Raw genomic sequence first — 17,546 nt, 5'->3', positions numbered from 1 at the left:
AAATGTTCATTATGATTAATGAAAAAAGAAATGCAAATTAAAAGGAGTTTTTCTATTTTCTCTACCAATTTGCCAATGATGAAAAAGAATGATAATCATCTACAATAGCGACAAATATATAAGGTGCCTAGGAATAAATCTTACACAAGATGTGCAAGAACTATATAAAGAAAATTATAAGATTTTACTTAACAACATTAAAGAAGACCTAAATAAATGGACATATATACCATGTTCATGGATAGGAAGACTCAGTATCTTAAAGATGTCAATTCTCAAATTGATTTGGATATTTAAAGCAATTCCAACCAGAATCACAGTAGTTTGTTTTTGAGGAATAGACAAGTTATTTCCAAAATATATACGAAAGAGCAAAGGCCCAAAACTAGTCAAGACACTCTTAAAGAAAGGAATATCGCAAGAGGATTTTTCTTACTAGCTAGCAAGACTTTTTTTTTATTAATAAGATAATAGTAATTCAGATAATGTGATACTGGTTCAGGGATAGGCAAATTTAGCAATGGAACAAAACAGAGGACCCCAAAACAGATTCACACATTATAGTAACTTGACGGAATCACAGCAGTAGCACTGAAAATCACTGGAGAAAGAATGGAAAAAGAAAATAAAATTTGATTCCCATCTCTCACTCTACATAGAAAGTAATTCAAAATTATGTGTAAAGACAAAATTGTAAATTATTTAGAAGGAAATTAGGAGATTATCTTTATGACTTTAGATTAGGAAAGGATTTTTTTTTTTAAACAAAACACAAGAGGCATTAACTATAAAAGACGACAAGGTTGGTACATCTGACCATGTTAAAATCAAGAACGCTGTTCGAAGACATCTCAAAGTGAATACAAAGAAAATCCATTAACTGAGAGAAGATATTTATAAGATAAATAACTGAAAAAGATTAGTATTCAGAATATATAAGGAACTCCTACAGATCTATTAGAAAAATATTTTTTAAAAAGCCATAAGTAGGCAAAAGACAAACAGGTATTTCACAAAGGAGAAAAAACACATGGCCAATAAACATGTGAAAAAAATGAACAACCTCAATAGTAATCAGGAAAACAAATTAAGATCACAGTGATACATCCTTTTATATCTACCTGATTCCCCCAAAATAAAACAGTTGATAATACCAAGTGCTGGTAAGGATGTAGATCAGCTGGAACTCTTTAAGTCCCACTGGAAGGAGCACACATTGATTTAACCACTTTGGAAGACTAGCACTGTTTGTAATGTTGAATATTCACATAGCCTATGACCCAGCTGTTTCACTTGTAGGTGTGCCAAAATATACACACGAATATTTATAGCTTATATTCACCCACCTCCCAAAAAGACTGGAAACAACCCAAATATCTGCTGAAAGAAAATGAATACAAAAATTGTGGTATAGTCACATGATGGAATATTACACAACAGTGCAAATGAGACAACTACAGGTACATGTAACAACATGGATGAATTTTAGAAACGTCATGTTGAGCGAATAAAGCAAGTTGTAGAAAATTACATTATAATGCCATTTGTAAAAAACTCAAAAACAAGCAAAACAATATGTTATTTAGGGATTGTAAATATACAATAAATTATTTTTTTATAAAGCAAAGGAATATCAATCAAAATTTAGTTTAGTGGTTATCCTTAGGTGTGGGAAAAGACAGGGAAATGAGGCAGAAGTGCACACACTTCGATGTAATGGTATCAGTAGTATTTTAGTTTTTTTTTTTAATATATCACATATTTATTTTTTTAAATTGTGGTAAACACACATAACGTAAAATTTACCATATTAGCCCTTTTTAAGTGTGCAGTTCAGTGGCAGTAAGTATATTTACATTGTTGTGCAATGTAAATGCACATCCATCATCCATCTTTAGAACTCTTTTCATCTTGTAAAACCAAAACTCTGTACCCATCAAGTAATAACTTACCCCTCCCTCCAGCTCCTGACAACCACCATTCTACTGTCTTGTCTATGCATTTGAGAATTTTAGTTATTAAGTTGGAAGATGGGTTCATAGGTGTTCATTTTGTTGTCATGCTTCATAACTTGCATATATACACACACACATATATATACTACACACACACACAAGAATATATATATATATATATTCTTTTGGATGTATAAAATAGTACGTACCTTATTTTTTAATGGCTTGATATCTGGAAAAATAAAGAACGACAATACCCAAAATTGGCTAGAACATGGCAAATGTTAGCTAGTATGTAAGTTGATACAATTTTTAAGACATTTTAAACTTACACAGGAAAATTTACAAATCTTTTATGGCTTTTGGGAGCTACGATGTTTTCAATTTTGGTTTCTGATTATTCATTGCTAGTATTTAGAAGTAGAATTGGTTTTTGTGTTAACCTTCCTCCTTGCTAAATTCGCTTATTAGTTCTAGGAAGTTTTTTGTTATTATTTTGATTCTTTGGGATTTTTCTTTGTAGACAATCATGTCGTCTCTGAATAGGGACAGTTTTCTTTCTTTCCCGTCTGTGTGGTTTTTAAAACTTATTTCTTTTTCAAGCCTTATTGCACTAGCTAGGACTTTAAGTACAGGAGTGGTGAGAGTGGACATCCTTGCTTTCTGATCTTAGGCAGAAAGGAGTTTTTCATCATTAAGCGTGATGTTAGGTGTAGGCTTTTGTAGATGCTCTTTATCAAGTTAAATAAGTTCCCATCTATTTCTAGTCTTCTGAGAGTTTTTAAAATCATGAATGGCTGTTGAATTTTGTCAAACGCTTTTTGCATCAACTGATATGATCGTGTGGTTTTACTTTTTAGATTGTTAATATGGTGTATTAAATTGATGTGCTTTTCAAATGATGAAACAGCTTTGCATTCCAGGTTTAAATTCTACTTAGTAATTATGTATTAATCTTTTTATGTATTGCTGGATTTGATAATAATTTGTTGCAGATTTTTGCATCTATGCTCATGAGGGATATTGGTATATAGTTTTCTTTTTTGCACTATCTTTGTCTGATTTTGGTATTGATATAACGTTCTCAGAGGGCAATTTGTCAATTGTAACAAAAAGTCTTAGAAATGTGTGCGCCCAAGGATTCCACTTCTAAGAATTTATCTTAAGGAAATAATTAGAAATTCTCATTACACCCAGACTTTGGGTTCAGACAGACTTGGATTTAAATATGTAGGCATCGTCTTACTAACTGCTTAAATTCTGTGGGTCTGTTTCCTAATCTGCAGAATGAGAAGAAGAGGACCAACCTCACAGAGTTGCATTAGATGAGACAATTCACACACAGTCCCCAACACAGAGTAAATGGTAGCTCTTGGTATTGTTATACTCTCCAGCCTCTGTAGTCTGTCCAAACGGAAAGACATCATCTTTGCTCCCATATTAGCTCCTACTTTGAATCTCCTGATTAGTGGGTATTCGGTCTCCTCATGCTTATATTAGGTGTGCTGGGCGCTGGGAACGCAAAGGCAAAAAAGATACGGTCCCTGCCCTCACGGAGCTGAATCTATTAGACAGACACAGGCGCAAACGAACCAATAATATGCAATGTTAACAGCGTTATAATGAGGCGTCTGCCCAAGGTGGGCGCGCACTCCGAGCGTCTGTGTCAGGAGACCGGGCGGTCACCGGAGCTAGGGGACCAGGAATGATGTCAGCAACTTCTCCAGTTTAGCCTCGAGTCGCGGTGGGGGGCGTAGAAAGACCGGCTGTTTCCACAGCAACCGCACTAGTCACCCTCTAGAGACCTCAAGCGTCACCTTTGTTCTGCGTCTGAGAAACCAGGAAAGGCCACTTCCCGTCCTCCGGCTCCGCCGGCGCCCGGACACTGGGCTGTAACCGAACAACTCGAGCTCTAAATTTCTGATTGGCTCAGGCAGATAGAGGGGGCGGGAAGTGGCAGCGAGGGGCGTGGCCCGCAGTCTCCCGCACTGGAGTTTTCCTCGCACAGCGGAAGCCGACCTCGACGTCCCCGGAAGTGCAAACCCAGAGTTCGGGCAGGTGTGGATTCCGCCGGCAAGGCGGCTCTTTTCGAGATGCCAGGAGCCGCGGCCAAGGGCTCGGAGTTGTCCGAGAGGATCGAGAGTTTCGTAGAGGCCCTGAAGCGGGGCGGCGGGCCGCGCAGCTCTGAGGACATGGCTCGGGAGACGCTGGGGCTGCTGCGCCGGATCATCACGGACCACCGCTGGAGCAACGCAGGTGAGGCGGGCCTAGCTCCATCGCGCCCCTCGTCGCTTTCCGTTCCCGATCCTCAGCGCGCGTTTGCCCTGCTCACCCTCTCTCTCTTGGACCGCAGAGGAGCTCATGGAACTGATCCGCAGAGAGGGCCGGAGGATGGCGGCCGCGCAGCCCTCAGAGACCACTGTGGGCAACATGGTGCGGAGAGTGCTCAGGATCATCCGGGAGGAGTATGGCAGGTCAGGCCCACGTCCTGGGCTCTGGGTTGGACCCACTGATGCTTTTTGCACGAGCCCCCTCCCTGCTTGGAGCCTTTATTGGAGCTGAGCAGCCCCTGTTACTTAAATGACCACACCTCCTCCCCAGCTCCCTCTTTGGGTCTGGTTGCCTCCCGTAGACTCCACGGACGCAGCGACGAGAGCGATCAGCAGGAGTCCCTGCACAAACTCTTGACATCTGGAGGCCTGATCGAGGATTTCAGCTCACATTATGCCCAACTCCAGTCCAACATCATTGAGGCAATTAATGAGCTGCTTGTGGAGCTGGGTAAGAGTCCTGATCGTCGGCTGGACAGTACAGGTTGCAGGCAGATGAGGAAACAGAGGACTCTGGAAGTTGTTCATTAGTAGAGATGGGAGATAACCAGTCCTATGGTTCTCAGAGGTTTGTTCTCCATCCTGACTAGGGAGGGTTGGAACAGGTGGCAGGACTAAGATAACCCTCTCTACATTTCCTTACAGACTAATGCTTTATAGATTGCAAGTCCACTATGGCAGAGACTCGATTAGGGAAGAGCTTTATTTTTATTTTAAAGAGATGAACCCCCGAAAACCACAATTAATAGATCCTCCTTCACTGAACTTCCTCTTGAATTTTTATACATACATACATAACACCTCTATTCCCCTTGTCCTCATGACCCAGGAGACCTGCAGATATTCATTACAATCCGAGATCCCCAGGGGAGGAAGAGGCTGGGTCTGTCTGTGCACTGAGCTGCTGCTCCCAAATTCCTCCCCTGTTTTTCTTCTGTGGCCTTCCTCGCAGAAGGAAGTGTTGTGGCCACCTTTTGGAGGAAGAGTTCTTTTAGGGGGAAGCTCTGTTTACCCTACTCTCAGCGCTTTAGGATTTCCCAGATTGGACCATTTCTTGCCTGAATTTATTGTCTTCAAAGTCAATTGTAAGGAGCTGGTATAGTGGCAGGGGGCCGGGGGGGACTTGGTGAGTAGGGTACTGCTGGGAAAGAGGGCAGACTGAGAACTTGGGAGGTAGAAGATCCCAGAGGAGCAGGACTTTTAAGGAAACGTGACCTTTCACATTAAATCCATTAAGCCTCTGTTACTGCGGTCAGGTAGGTGGGCAGTCTGTGTGATGGACACATGACACATGTCCCTTTCTGTCTTCTGTCATGTCTGTTCATGATGTAGCATGGCAATTTCATATTTTCCTTGCAAAACTGACTATTCTTACAGAAGGGACAATGGAGAACATTGCAGCTCAGGCTCTGGAGCACATCCACTCCAATGAGGTGATCATGACCATTGGCTTCTCTCGAACTGTAGAGGCCTTCCTCAAAGAGGCTGCCCGAAAGAGGAAATTCCATGTCATTGTGGCAGAGTGTGCTCCTTTCTGCCAGGTAGGGGGACTGCTGGGGTTGTTAAGAAAAATGAAAAATGAGGAGAGAATAAAGGAAGGATAGATGGGGGCCATACCAACTTTGGATTGATAAGCAAGACATTGAGAAGATAAAGTAAAACATCAAGGGAATTTTCAAGTTGTTCATCCTGTGAACATTCTTAAACATTGATTTGAGAAAATTAGGTGAACTGCTGAATCACAGAAAAGATAAATATCGGTTCTTTTAGGAATCAAAATAGGGTAAATTACCTTGGGGATGACTGATGCTTGGTCTGACCTCACTCAATTCCTAGGTAGATAATAGTTCTCAAAAAAGGAAATATGTAAGGATGCAGGATGTTGTAAAATAATGAGCCAGGAGCTAGCTTGTCAGCTATGTCTGATTATGCAAGCAAGTAGTATTTCCAGTTTTGTGGCTGCTCTAGTGCTGCTATGGAGTATTAAACAGTTATTAGCTTCTCCTGGGCTTCCCTGCAGCTCACCAGAGAATACCTCGCATAGGCAGAACAATGGGTTATCTGTTGGAAATCGTGTGTTGGAAGTGCTCCGTATCACAGAATTCCCCAGGTGCAGTTACATTTGCAAGGTCTTTCACTCTCTCTAGCTCTTTGTCCCAGCATCAGCCTCTCTCTCCTATTGCAGGGTCATGAAATGGCAGTCAATTTGTCCGATGCAGGAATTGAGACAACTGTCATGACCGATGCTGCCATTTTTGCTGTTATGTCAAGAGTCAACAAGGTGAGTGTATTTGGAGTTATATTATGTTGAATTCATGAAGATGATACTTCTGAAATAGTGGTTTCCCCCCCTATAATATCCATGAGAAGAGAAGAAAGCTTCTAGCACCTTTTGAAAATACACACTTGGGCTTTTTAGTCTGTTAATTGAATTTCTTTTCCCGTTATCTGTATCCTTGTTCCTCACTTGGAATAGCCTTTTTTGGGGAAAGCTTTGGAAAGAATGAAGTAGGACTAAGCTAAGCGTGTCAGCTGCTAGGGATCGGGTAGAGGGCTCTGCCTTATGCTCAGAGAGCTTGCTGGTGGTGGATGTGAATAGAAGGGCTCCCAGCTTCTCAGGATGTGTGGCATATAGAGTTCCGGAAAAGCCAGGGCTAAGAGCAATAGGTATTGGGATTTTTGGTCTCGTACTATGTTCATTCTTTCCATGGGAACCCACTCTTATGCTAGAATTTGCGGTCCTGAGCCTAGAATCCCTTTCCCTCTACTGGTGTGTGACTCCCCAGGATGCCAAGACTGAGGCCTGTGCATTCAGGCTGTTGTGCCCAATGACTCTTTTATGGCTCTATCCCCGGGATGGCTAACATTTTTCTTCCGGTCCCAAAGGTGATCATTGGCACAAAGACCATCCTAGCCAACGGTGCCTTGAGAGCTGTGACAGGAACACATACTCTAGCATTGGCAGCAAAACACCATTCCACCCCCCTCATCGTCTGTGCTCCTATGTTCAAGCTTTCCCCACAGGTATGTCTGTCTGTCTCCAGCTGGTCTTGAGTCTGCCCCTAGCCAACAGAGAGAAGGAAGCCCAAGCGTAGGCTTAAACTCTGGGCTTTCAACTTGCTTGCTCTGCGGCTTCTCTTTATCTGCATTTACTCAATGAATTAGACCCAGTAGAGGCTGTAAAAAGCCACGGAAGTCTTGATCCAGGAAAAACAATGGATAGTTACAACTGTCAGCTTTAGGAAGTCGAAATTGTAAGGTCAGGCCAGTGCATAGTTGGAGAAGCCCATTTGTTTACCTTGCCACCACTCCCTGTCACCCTGGCCATTTCTGAAAATGCCAAGCAAGTTGAAACTGGAACACAGAATCAGTTTTATTTGTTGTAGTTCCGGGGACTATCCTCTGTAGCCTGAATACAAGCAGTTACTAAGTGAAGAGCCATTTCATCAGTGATAGAAACTATTTGCTTTAAAAATATCAGGTCTCTTTTTTTTTTAATTGAGGTAACATTCATGTAGCACAATTAACCATTTTAAAATGTACAGTTCAGTGGCATCTGCTACATTCATGGCATTGTGCAACTACCACTCTCTAGTTTCAAAACTTTCTCCTCATCCCAGAAAAACAGTCCGTATGCACTAAGTAATCACTCCCTAATCTCCATTCTCCCCGTCTCCTAGTAAACACTAATTTGCTTTCTGTTTTTATGGATTTGCCTATTTTTGATGTCATAGAAAAAGAATTATATAATATGTGCCCTTTTGTTTCTGAATTCTTTCACTTAGCGTAATGTTTTGGGGGTTCATCTGACTTGTAGCACAGTATTTTGTTCCTTTTTATGGCTGAATAATATTCCATTGTATGGATATACCACAGGTTCTTTAAACATTCATCTGTTGATGGACATTTTGGGTTTTTTCTGTCTTTTAGCTTTTGTGAATAATGCTGCTATAAGCATTTGTGTACAAGTTTCTGTGTGCACAAGTGTTTTTTATTTCTCTTCAGTAGATACCTAGAAGTGGAATTGCTGGGTCTCTATTTTTTTTAAATTTTTCCTTTTCCAGTTCCCCAATGAAGAAGATTCATTTCACAAGTTTGTGGCTCCTGAAGAAGTCCTGCCTTTCACAGAAGGTACAGAAGTTGTGTGTGTGCATGTGCACATGCACGTGTGTGTGTGTTGGTCTTTTTGATTTGGTTTTTGTGGTCACTGGAGTTGAATGCTCTCAGGTTGTGCTTTTTATCATATTTCCTGTGGGGATGTTTTCTTGAGCAGCTTAGAGTACCTGGGGACCTGATAGTCCACATTCATTTTATTCTGACACTAATACATTTTAGCTGAGTTATTGGGGCCGTGGTGGGGAAGATCACTTAGCATTGACTGGGTTTGGCTTTGCACCTTGTTTGAGACACAGGCAACAACCCAATGGGAAAATGTACTTGTTTTCAGTTGCCGTAAGGAATCATTTTGGTGACTTGGCTGCCAAAGGAAGCAGGCTCTGAAGTGTTCCTATTTATAAAACTCGCCTGTGGCCTGGATATCTTTGTGTGTTGGGGTCCTTCTCTCTGACTTCTTCTGAATCAGCAGCTTTGCTCAGTGAGCTTGCTGCCTCATCAACAGTTAACATGGCCTTAAACATGCTCCGGGAGCAAAGCATAGTACTTGGGGTGCCAATTCTTCTTGGATGTTCAATAACTTCATCCATTTATCCAAACATTCATTCTTTCAAGAAATATTTCTATCTGTTGAGCACCCGCAGTGTGTCCAGCACTATCTAGCACTAGGGATGTAACAGTGAACAACAGATAGGCTCTGCTCCCACGGAGCTTATGTTCCGTTGCAGAAGACAGACAAGGAAATGTCAGGTCATGGGATGTTTTAGGAAGACAACAAATAAGGATGATGTGATGGAAAGTGGCTAGGAGACTGCCTTAGACTGGAGAAGGGTCTTAATGAGATGACATTTCAGTTGAGTCCTGAATGAATAGAACCCACCATGTGAAGATGAAGGAAAGAGTTTTCCAGGCGTTGGAGCAAAGGGCCTGAGTTAGGTACATGCTTAGCCAGTTGGAAAAAGATGGCCATATGTCTGGAGAGTAATGAGCAAGGAGAGTGGTACAAATTATAATTAGTGTAGTGCAGTGGGAGGGGCCAGATCTTGAAGGTTGCAATTCCAAGTTTGAATTTTATTCTAAGGGCTGTGGAAAGGCGCTGGAGAGTATCATGATCTGAAGTCATTTCTTCCGGTTTGCGTTTTGCTGCAGCTTTCCTTCCTTGGCGTAGCAAGTATGCCTGCATTACTGAGCCTAGAATCTATATGCTACTTAATTATGAGGGCAGGATCCTCAGTTTTATCTTTAGCACGTGTGATTGCCTTTCAGGGGACATTCTGGAGAAGGTCAGCGTTCACTGCCCTGTGTTTGACTACGTCCCCCCAGAGCTCATTACCCTCTTTATCTCCAACATTGGTGGGAACGCACCTTCCTACATCTACCGCCTGATGAGTGAACTCTACCATCCTGACGATTATGTCCTATGACCACCACTCGTCCTAAGCAGAAGCTGCTTAGGCAAACACAGAATGGAGAGGAGACTTCAGTGCTGCTGCTGAAACGCATCTTCCTTGTAATGGGGGAGTGAACTGGAGTCAGCCTAATAAAACTTGATGCTGTTCCCTGCCTCTTTAGTCATCCCATAACAAGGACGCACATCCAGGACTGTTTCTTGCCTTTCAGGTCTTAGCAGAGCAGCAGGTCCGACCTATTGATTTTAGAGCCTCTTAGTGACCTGAGGCATCTGTTTCAGGAACTTAAACTTTCTGGTTTAGTGGTGTGTTAAACATAACACTGAATACCTTGCTGGGATACAGGTTTTTGCTCAGAAATGGCTACCACACCTTTTCCTAGGCTGTGCCAATAAATGCTGCTTGAAGGTTCCCAAGTTGGTTTATTTATTGTTCTGCTCTGATTGAACTGCCTGAAACAGCAGCAGCAGAGCCCTTTTCATGTTTTCATAGAGGGCTGTAAGGAGGTAACGGTCTAAAACAGAGAAGTGCAAATGGAAGTATTTACAGTTTCCTTTATAATTCACTGGAAAGGGTCTCAAACAACTTGCTAGTAGTCTAAGACAGTGGTTCTAGAACTTCTCTGATCATAAGAATCATCTGGAAGCTTAAAAAAATACACAATCTTGGGCTCCATTCCAGACCTAGTTTATCTGATCTTGGGTGGGAATCTGTTTATTTTTATTTATTTATTTATTTTGGTAAGGAAGATCAGCCCTAAGCTAACATCTGATGCCGATCCTCCTGTTTTTTTTTTTGCCGAGGAAGACTGGCCCTGAGCTAACATCCGTGCCCATCTTCCTCTGCTTTATATGGGACGCCGCCACAGCACAGCGTGACACGTGTCTGTGCGCGCCCGGGATCCGAACCTGCGAACCCTGGGCCGCCGAAGCAGAGTGCGTGCACTTAGCAGCTTGTGCCACCGGGCAGGCCCCAGGAATCTGTTTAAAGCTCCTTAGAAAAGGACCCTCTCATGTACTGTTAATAGGATTGTAAATTGGTACAAACCCTTCTAGGGCAATTTTGAACCTGCACTTCTAGAATTATTTGTATACGCACACAAAGATGTAGACAAGAATGTGCATTGTAGCAGCTGTAATGTCACAGCATAAGTGTGCATCAATAGCATTTTGCATTCTGTTAATTAAAAACAAAGGTTTTTAAATAAGTATGACATACTGTGAAACAATATGTATACACTGCAATCGAGGTTTCAAAAGGGTGGCTTGAGGGCAGTGTCTGGATTGACATTTTGGTTGGTTCACCCAGTATTTAATTTGAATTAGTTACCAATATTTAAAAATCTGGAGATTGCACATTAAGCAAATGGAGATTTTTTGCTTCTCGAAAACTCAGAAGATTTGGCGATGCTGCACGCATATTCCCAAATGGCAGCACTTGGCTGTGGTTGAGTAGCTTCTGATTCCATTAGATGGAAAATCTCCAGTTTTCCGCAGTTCCTCCCACGTCCATTTAACTCATTTATGTTGTCTGCTTAACCTCCATAGCAATCTGAATTGTGACCCTCATGTTGACAGAGTGGAATAGATTTGTAAGGAAGTCCATTTTAATTTCTGTTAATGAAAAACAAGCTGGGAAAAAACCAAGCTACAGAGCAATATGCGTATGACCCTTACTTCATTACAACAAAACAAAATGTGCACATGTGTAGGTTAAAACTACAGAAGAATAACTTCAAACAGTGCCAGCAGGAGGACGTCGTCTAACTTGATTTAGTAAGTTTATGTAGTGTTCCCATGTTTTATGTGTACTACATTAGTAATTATGTTTTCAAAAAGTCTCCCTGGGTAATCCAGATGATCTGCCGTGTTTGGGAAGTACTGGTCCAAAGCAGAGGTCTGAGGTAGACTTGAGGGTGCAGAGGAACCTCTGGGATGCTTGTCGCAAAGGCTGCCTCCTGCCCCTTGGGGCAGTGTGTAGGGTGGTGGGAGGGAGTGCTGGGAGTCTGCACGTTTAGCAGTAAGCACTCCAAGGGATTTTTTTTTAATTTTTATTTATTTATTTATTTCCCCCAAAGCCCCAGTAGATAGTTGTATGTCATAGTTGCACAGCCTTCTAGTTGCTGTATGTGGGACGCAGCCTCAGCGTGGCCGGAGAAGCAGTGCGTCAGTGCGCGCCCAGGATCCAAACCCGGGCCGCCAGCAGCGGAGCGCGCGTACTTAACCGCTAAGCCATGGGGCCAGCCCCTCCAAGGGATTTTAACAGGGGATTTGATAACCACACTCCGGTAAACCCTGGCCAGAGGTGGGCTATGAGGGAGAAGCGTCTGCTCTGTGATACCTCCTTGAGATAGATCTTTGCCTTAGGGCTCTTGTCTTCCCCGAGAGGGACAAAACAAAACAGCAGAGGGTCAGTCTAAAACACTGACCTAAACGCTCTTTGACTCAGACGATCCTGACTCACTCAGGCCTCAGTCTGTCCATTATTTCCTAAAGCATCTAAGACCCCACGCTTTCTCAGTGAAGTGGCTTATAGCTACCAATTATGAGCAATTATCTCCTCTGAAGGCACCAATTCTAACAGCAATTCACTTGGGGACAATTGTGTGGTTTGGAGTAAGAGCAGCAGTGAGTCAAGGAATTTAAATCTGTTTTTGGCTCCAAAAACACTTTATGATACTTGTCCTTTGTGCATCTTAGTCTCTGGGTCTAAAATTAGCACCAACATCCTTCCCAGGCATAACTGAGATGGAGGAAGGTTACAAGGGTAGAGGCTCTGTCTCTTTGGTCAACTCTTCCAGTGCCTAGAACAGAACTGCACAAATGCATATTCTTCAGAATCTTTAGGACTGCAATTAAGTAAATCCCACAGAGCTATTTATATGCCTTGTTTCTCTATTTCCCTCTCTCCCTTTTCCTATTTGAGAGTCAATATTGGAAATAAATATCAGAACGTGATCTGAACAGGGAGTAACTGAGGAGTTCCATGTCGACTTACTACCTTTCAGCCTTTGTGCCCACCTCCCACCCCTGCCTTTGCAGGCAGAACCCGGAAACGAAGAAAAAAAGCTGTTGTAGCTTAGAGAGAATTAATAGAGGATTCCATGGATGTGAAAGGTTTCCTGAATATGCTAAATAAACCAAGTTAGATAACTTACTCAATACAGTTTGTAAAGATACTTTTTCCCACGGTTTATATCTTCCAATTTGGGCGGAGGGCAGGAAAGGCACAATTCTTGGAACTCGAATAAGGAACAGAAATTCCTAATTTAGCCTCAGAAGAGAAGTCTCTAAAAAACACTCTACCAAGAAAAACTTAAGTGTAAAGTGATACCTCAAAGAAATACATGCTGGTGCCCAAAGGATCATAAGTTTCACAGATGTGCTTCAAAACCGTGTCTCACAGCAGTCTGTTACATCAGTCTCTGGGTTGATGAAGGCTGTCAGTCACACAGTTCCATCACTGAGCTACCTGACTCTGTAATACCACATATGTAGAACTCAGTACATGAGAACTGCTTTGCAGTAAAGATAGTCCAGATGGTGATGTAATTATTGTAAAGGCCCCATACTATCCGCCTGTCCTCGCACAAACTCCCTCTGCGGACACGTACCTAGTTGACACAAAGGAGCTATTCTGAAATGTGGTTTGAAAGTGTTTTCTATCTGGCCTACTTTGCTTTGAATTATTCTTTCATTCACCAAACAGCTGTGCCAGGATATTGTGCAATGTCTAAGCAGTTATTATTAATAAAGAGCTGTAGTCTAAGCTTTCAATCTTCTTCACAACCCTTCACAATGGAGGGCAGCCTTGGAGCCTAACTACACTGAAATGGTGATTGCTTGATGTTTATGTTAAATACTGTGCTGAAGAGAAGGAGCCTTTCAGGAGTATTTTTTCAGGCATGTTATATTTAGAATTAAGACTTGCCTAGAGAAGAAGGAAGCTACTTAAAAACTTGACAAGATTGCTAAAATTCATAATTTATATGTAAATTAAAATTCTGCAGTTAACTACTATAAAAGAGAGGTGATGAAACACCTTGAATAATGATAAACAATAGCAGTACCTAACTCCAAACCACCTTTTTTGGGGGTCAGGGGGACATCATTGGATACTCCTTGCTTTTGAAGTAAACAAGAGCAAGTTGTTTAGTCAGGCAAGTTGTAAGGGTCAAGTCAGACCAACTCTAACTTCTTCAGACTGCCACTTGAGTCACGCTAGCTCACTGGCTTGATAGATTCCAATATGTAAGACACTCAGATTCCCACAGACCTTGATCAGGTTGTCTGAACTTTATCAGATGTTTCTGGATAACACTGAGTGCTCTATGACAAATGGGCATGGGGTGAAAATGATCCAAGGGTTTGAAAAAGCCTAAGCCATAGGATGACCTCTTTTTTCTTTATATCCCCCACAACTTCTGATGCAATACATTTAGAAGGGACTCACAGTGAATAGTTACTGAATGATGAGTAAATGGAGGGGGAGAAGGAAGGAAGGGTTTATTTGGTGTAGATTAGCCAGATTTTTGGCTTCCCAGACTTCTTTTCCTCTCTCCTGAGCCCACCTTTTTGCCATCTCATGTTGATGAGCAACTTCAGCTGAGAAAGGGTGAAAACAGCCATGATGTATGGTGGCAGACATCCCAGTGAGTTCTCACTGTTAGCCTCCTTTTGTAAAGGGTTTTGATGGAATGGGGTGGCACGTCGGGTTGAGAACAGGTAAGGAGAGCCTGGTTCTCTGTGCCAGAAGCTGCTCCTCCCTTCATCCAGATATGCAGATACTGGCACCCGCCTGAAGCTTCAGCTGAGCTTGGCTGTCGGGCTCTCTAGGAACTGATGGGCTGCATCCGTTCTTCTCACTTCGTGTGGCTTCCTCAGCCCCCTACTCATCTCTAGAACTTGGCCTTGGGCCCCCCTTCTGCCCTGCCTGTTTTGGTTGCTGTGTTTTTTTCACTGTTAGGCCCAGATCCCAGCTGTTCATTTGTGTTTGATCCTTTGCCTTGCTCTGACATCTGACTGCTAGAACCTCTCTGTTCTCAACTACTCATGGAGTTTCAGATCCCCAGCTAGGTTCTGGACATTGCTCTAGCCCCCTCCCAGTCTCTCCCCTTCCTTCTAGCCTACACTCTAAGCTTTGCTTTAAGCTTTTCTGATACTAGCTCCTATTGTCATCTATAGTTTTAACTCGGACAGAATTATTATCTCCTCTTATCAATAATAAAGACATAGCTGTAACTCAAGATCACTAAACCTAGAGGAAGTTACCATATTCCATCATCAGTTTTCTTGTCTCTTCCCTGACTGAAGCTAAGCTCCTTAAAGGTATGCAACCTTATTTCTCAATAAAATTTTGATTAATGTTACCAAAAAAGGAACTCTCAAGAATGGCTTCATTGCACATCTCATCTCTCAAGTTTTACTCTGAAGTTAACAAAGCCTCCACCAACCAGAATCTAACAAAGCTGAACCACTAAGTTTACAAACTGATAAATCCCTAATAAATTATAAATATATAGGGCAGCATGGGGTAATAATGGGGAGTGTGCAGTATGAACTCACACAGACGTGGGTCTGAATTCTGGCTTGCTTAGCTTGGTCCTCAGCAAACTGGTTAACATCTCTGACCTTGGTAATCTCACTGTAAAAGAGAGATACTAGCTTCCTAAGAGCCTGTTGTAAGGATTAGAAATAATATATACAAAGCATCCAGTATATGTAAGCCTTCGATAAATGGTAACTAGGGGCCTGCCCAGTGGCGCAAGCGGTTAAGTGTGCGCACTCCGCTGCAGCGGCCCGGGGTTCGCCGGTTCAGATCGGGCACGCACCGATGCACTGCTTGGCAAGCCATGCGGTGGTGGAAGATGGGTACAGATGTTAGCCCAGGGCCAGTCTCCTCTTTTTTTTGCCGAGGAAGACTGGCCCTGGGCTAACATCCGTACCCATCTTCCTCCACTTTATATGGGACGCCACCACCGCATGGCTTGCCAAATAAGGTAGGCAAAAATTATTTTGTAAACCTTAAAGCACCATATAGGTATTAATGATTACTATCATGTGTTAGGAAATTAAATGTATCTTTACTCTTATGGCACCTGAGTTAGAACAAAACAAAACTCTAACAGGCAATAAAAGTAATGTTAGGTATATTTAACTAATAGGTTGGTTTTATGCTGATGCATGCTACTGAGTTTATAAATTATTAAAATAGGATAATTATCTGTTACATTCCTTGAGTCTGGCTAGCCAGGAAGATTGGCTACATAATTTATGGAGAACTTTTTCTAATTCTCTGCTATTCTTGTAAAAAGCATGGTTTGGGATTACAACAAAACCTTTTGAAATCGTACCCCATCATCCTAATATAAGAGGTATCGTAACACTTTTTTTTAATCCCACAAATTGGTTTGACCTAAAAGGATTTTTAAAACTCCCAGGACAGCTGGCGTCCATGTAGCTCTGGAGAGTGGAGGCAGAGGTCCAGAGGCCACGGCACCCCACTGGGCCTGGAGGCAGAGCCCCTGACAGCCTTACAGATCCCCTGAAAACACTCTCCTTTCTAAGGTCATGTCTCCCAGTCTATGAAACCATTTATATGTATTTAGAAGAATAAAGGCCATTTTGAGACAGTGGTGCCTATTCTTCAGGGTTCCAATTACGTAATTCTACAAGGATCCCCTTGAAAACCAGTGAAGGCTTTCCCTGAACCTTCTCTGAGGCACACTCTAATGAATGCAATACTTCATTGCTCCTGTAAGATTCACCGCAGGGCTGTTGGCAAATGAACTTTTCTTCCATGAGCACAAATTTGTTTCCTCTATTAAAAAATGAAGAAAATCATTCCATTGATACAAAGGCCAATTTGAGCAGGCTGGTCAGGAAATAAATACAAAAGGGGAAAATCTTGTTGCAACATCTTTCTCATTGTACGGCATCCCAGTTGTGATAAACATCACCAGCTGGTTTTTTGCTTTTTTTTCCTTCTATAGGACTTTGGTCTAATTGAGTTTCATTAACCAGAAATCAAATCATCTAAAAAGGTGGGGGAAATACAGATGAAGAGTGGCATAACAAGCATTTGCAGAAAGATCAGTCCTGGTCCCAAATGAAATTATGAGGCCATTAGATAGGCATCCTGTAATAAAACCAAGATATAATTTGAAAGGGACCAAAAGAAGTCTTATCTCCTGAAAAAATGTAGAGAACATATCTTGGTTAGGCTAAAAGGATAAATGCTGCATTTTGATATGAAAAATTGCTTTCACATAAAGAGAGATACTTTACAAAGTACAAAAAAATCATATTTTAAAAAACAAGCTCATAGTACTTTCCCCATTTTACTGGTTTGGGATATGAACATCAGTCTCTGAAAGAGTTTTTAAAGAGGCAATAAAACAAACAAAAAACCAGGAACAGGACTTTAAATTTTCTCTATTCTATCCTTGTCTTTGTTTATCAATAGTTTTTATCCCTAAAATAATCTAACCATAGGCCTGATGGGAGACTGCAGGGAACGTTTTTATTGAGCATAGAGATTTGGAATGTGAAGCAGCAGCAGAGGGAAGTGAAGACGACTGAGGAAAAGAAGGGGACTCCTGTGGGCAGCCCAGGAAGGCCGACTCCATCCCTGCGAGGTCAGCGTCAGGTAAATTACATCAATGCAAATTATGAGGCTGGGAAAACTGCAAAACAAAAACAAAATAACCCCCATCCCATCCCAAGAAAAACCAAAAACAA

General features: G+C 42.0%; 1 protein-coding gene across 2 annotated transcripts; it reads left to right on the top strand.

Moving 5' to 3' along the window:
- The first annotated feature begins 3,978 nt into the window (after positions 1-3,978).
- On the top strand, positions 3,979-10,218 carry EIF2B2 (eukaryotic translation initiation factor 2B subunit beta). Of its 2 annotated transcripts, XM_087448189.1 has the most exons (9): positions 3,979-4,211; positions 4,309-4,429; positions 4,588-4,736; positions 5,663-5,826; positions 6,471-6,566; positions 7,172-7,309; positions 8,350-8,416; positions 9,480-9,569; positions 9,665-10,218. In XM_087448189.1, the coding sequence occupies exons 1-9, from the start codon at positions 4,049-4,051 to the stop codon at positions 9,820-9,822; spliced, it is 1,146 nt and encodes a 381-aa protein (XP_087304315.1). In that variant the 5' UTR covers positions 3,979-4,048; the 3' UTR covers positions 9,823-10,218. The 2 variants fall into 2 exon arrangements, with proteins under 2 accessions (XP_087304315.1, XP_004426422.1); XM_004426365.3 differs by lacking the exon at positions 9,480-9,569 and having other exon boundaries at positions 3,981-4,211.
- The last annotated feature ends 7,328 nt before the right edge of the window (positions 10,219-17,546 follow it).

The sequence above is a fragment of the Ceratotherium simum genome, chromosome 24, assembly GCF_057802395.1.
Source record: "Ceratotherium simum simum isolate JZ-2026a chromosome 24, ASM5780239v1, whole genome shotgun sequence".
Lineage (NCBI taxonomy): Eukaryota > Metazoa > Chordata > Mammalia > Perissodactyla > Rhinocerotidae > Ceratotherium > Ceratotherium simum.
Note: the sequence above shows the minus strand (reverse complement) of the source record. Positions and strands in the feature narration are given on the sequence as shown.

Coding starts and splice junctions, on each gene's coding strand:
- EIF2B2 (XM_087448189.1), top strand. CDS start 4,049: ATGCCAGGAGCCGCGGCCAAGGGCTCGGAGTTGTCCGAGAGGATCGAG. Junction 4,430..4,587: donor ATCCGGGAGGAGTATGGCAG/GTCAGGCCCACG, acceptor TGCCTCCCGTAG/ACTCCACGGACGCAGCGACG. Junction 5,827..6,470: donor AGTGTGCTCCTTTCTGCCAG/GTAGGGGGACTG, acceptor CTCCTATTGCAG/GGTCATGAAATGGCAGTCAA.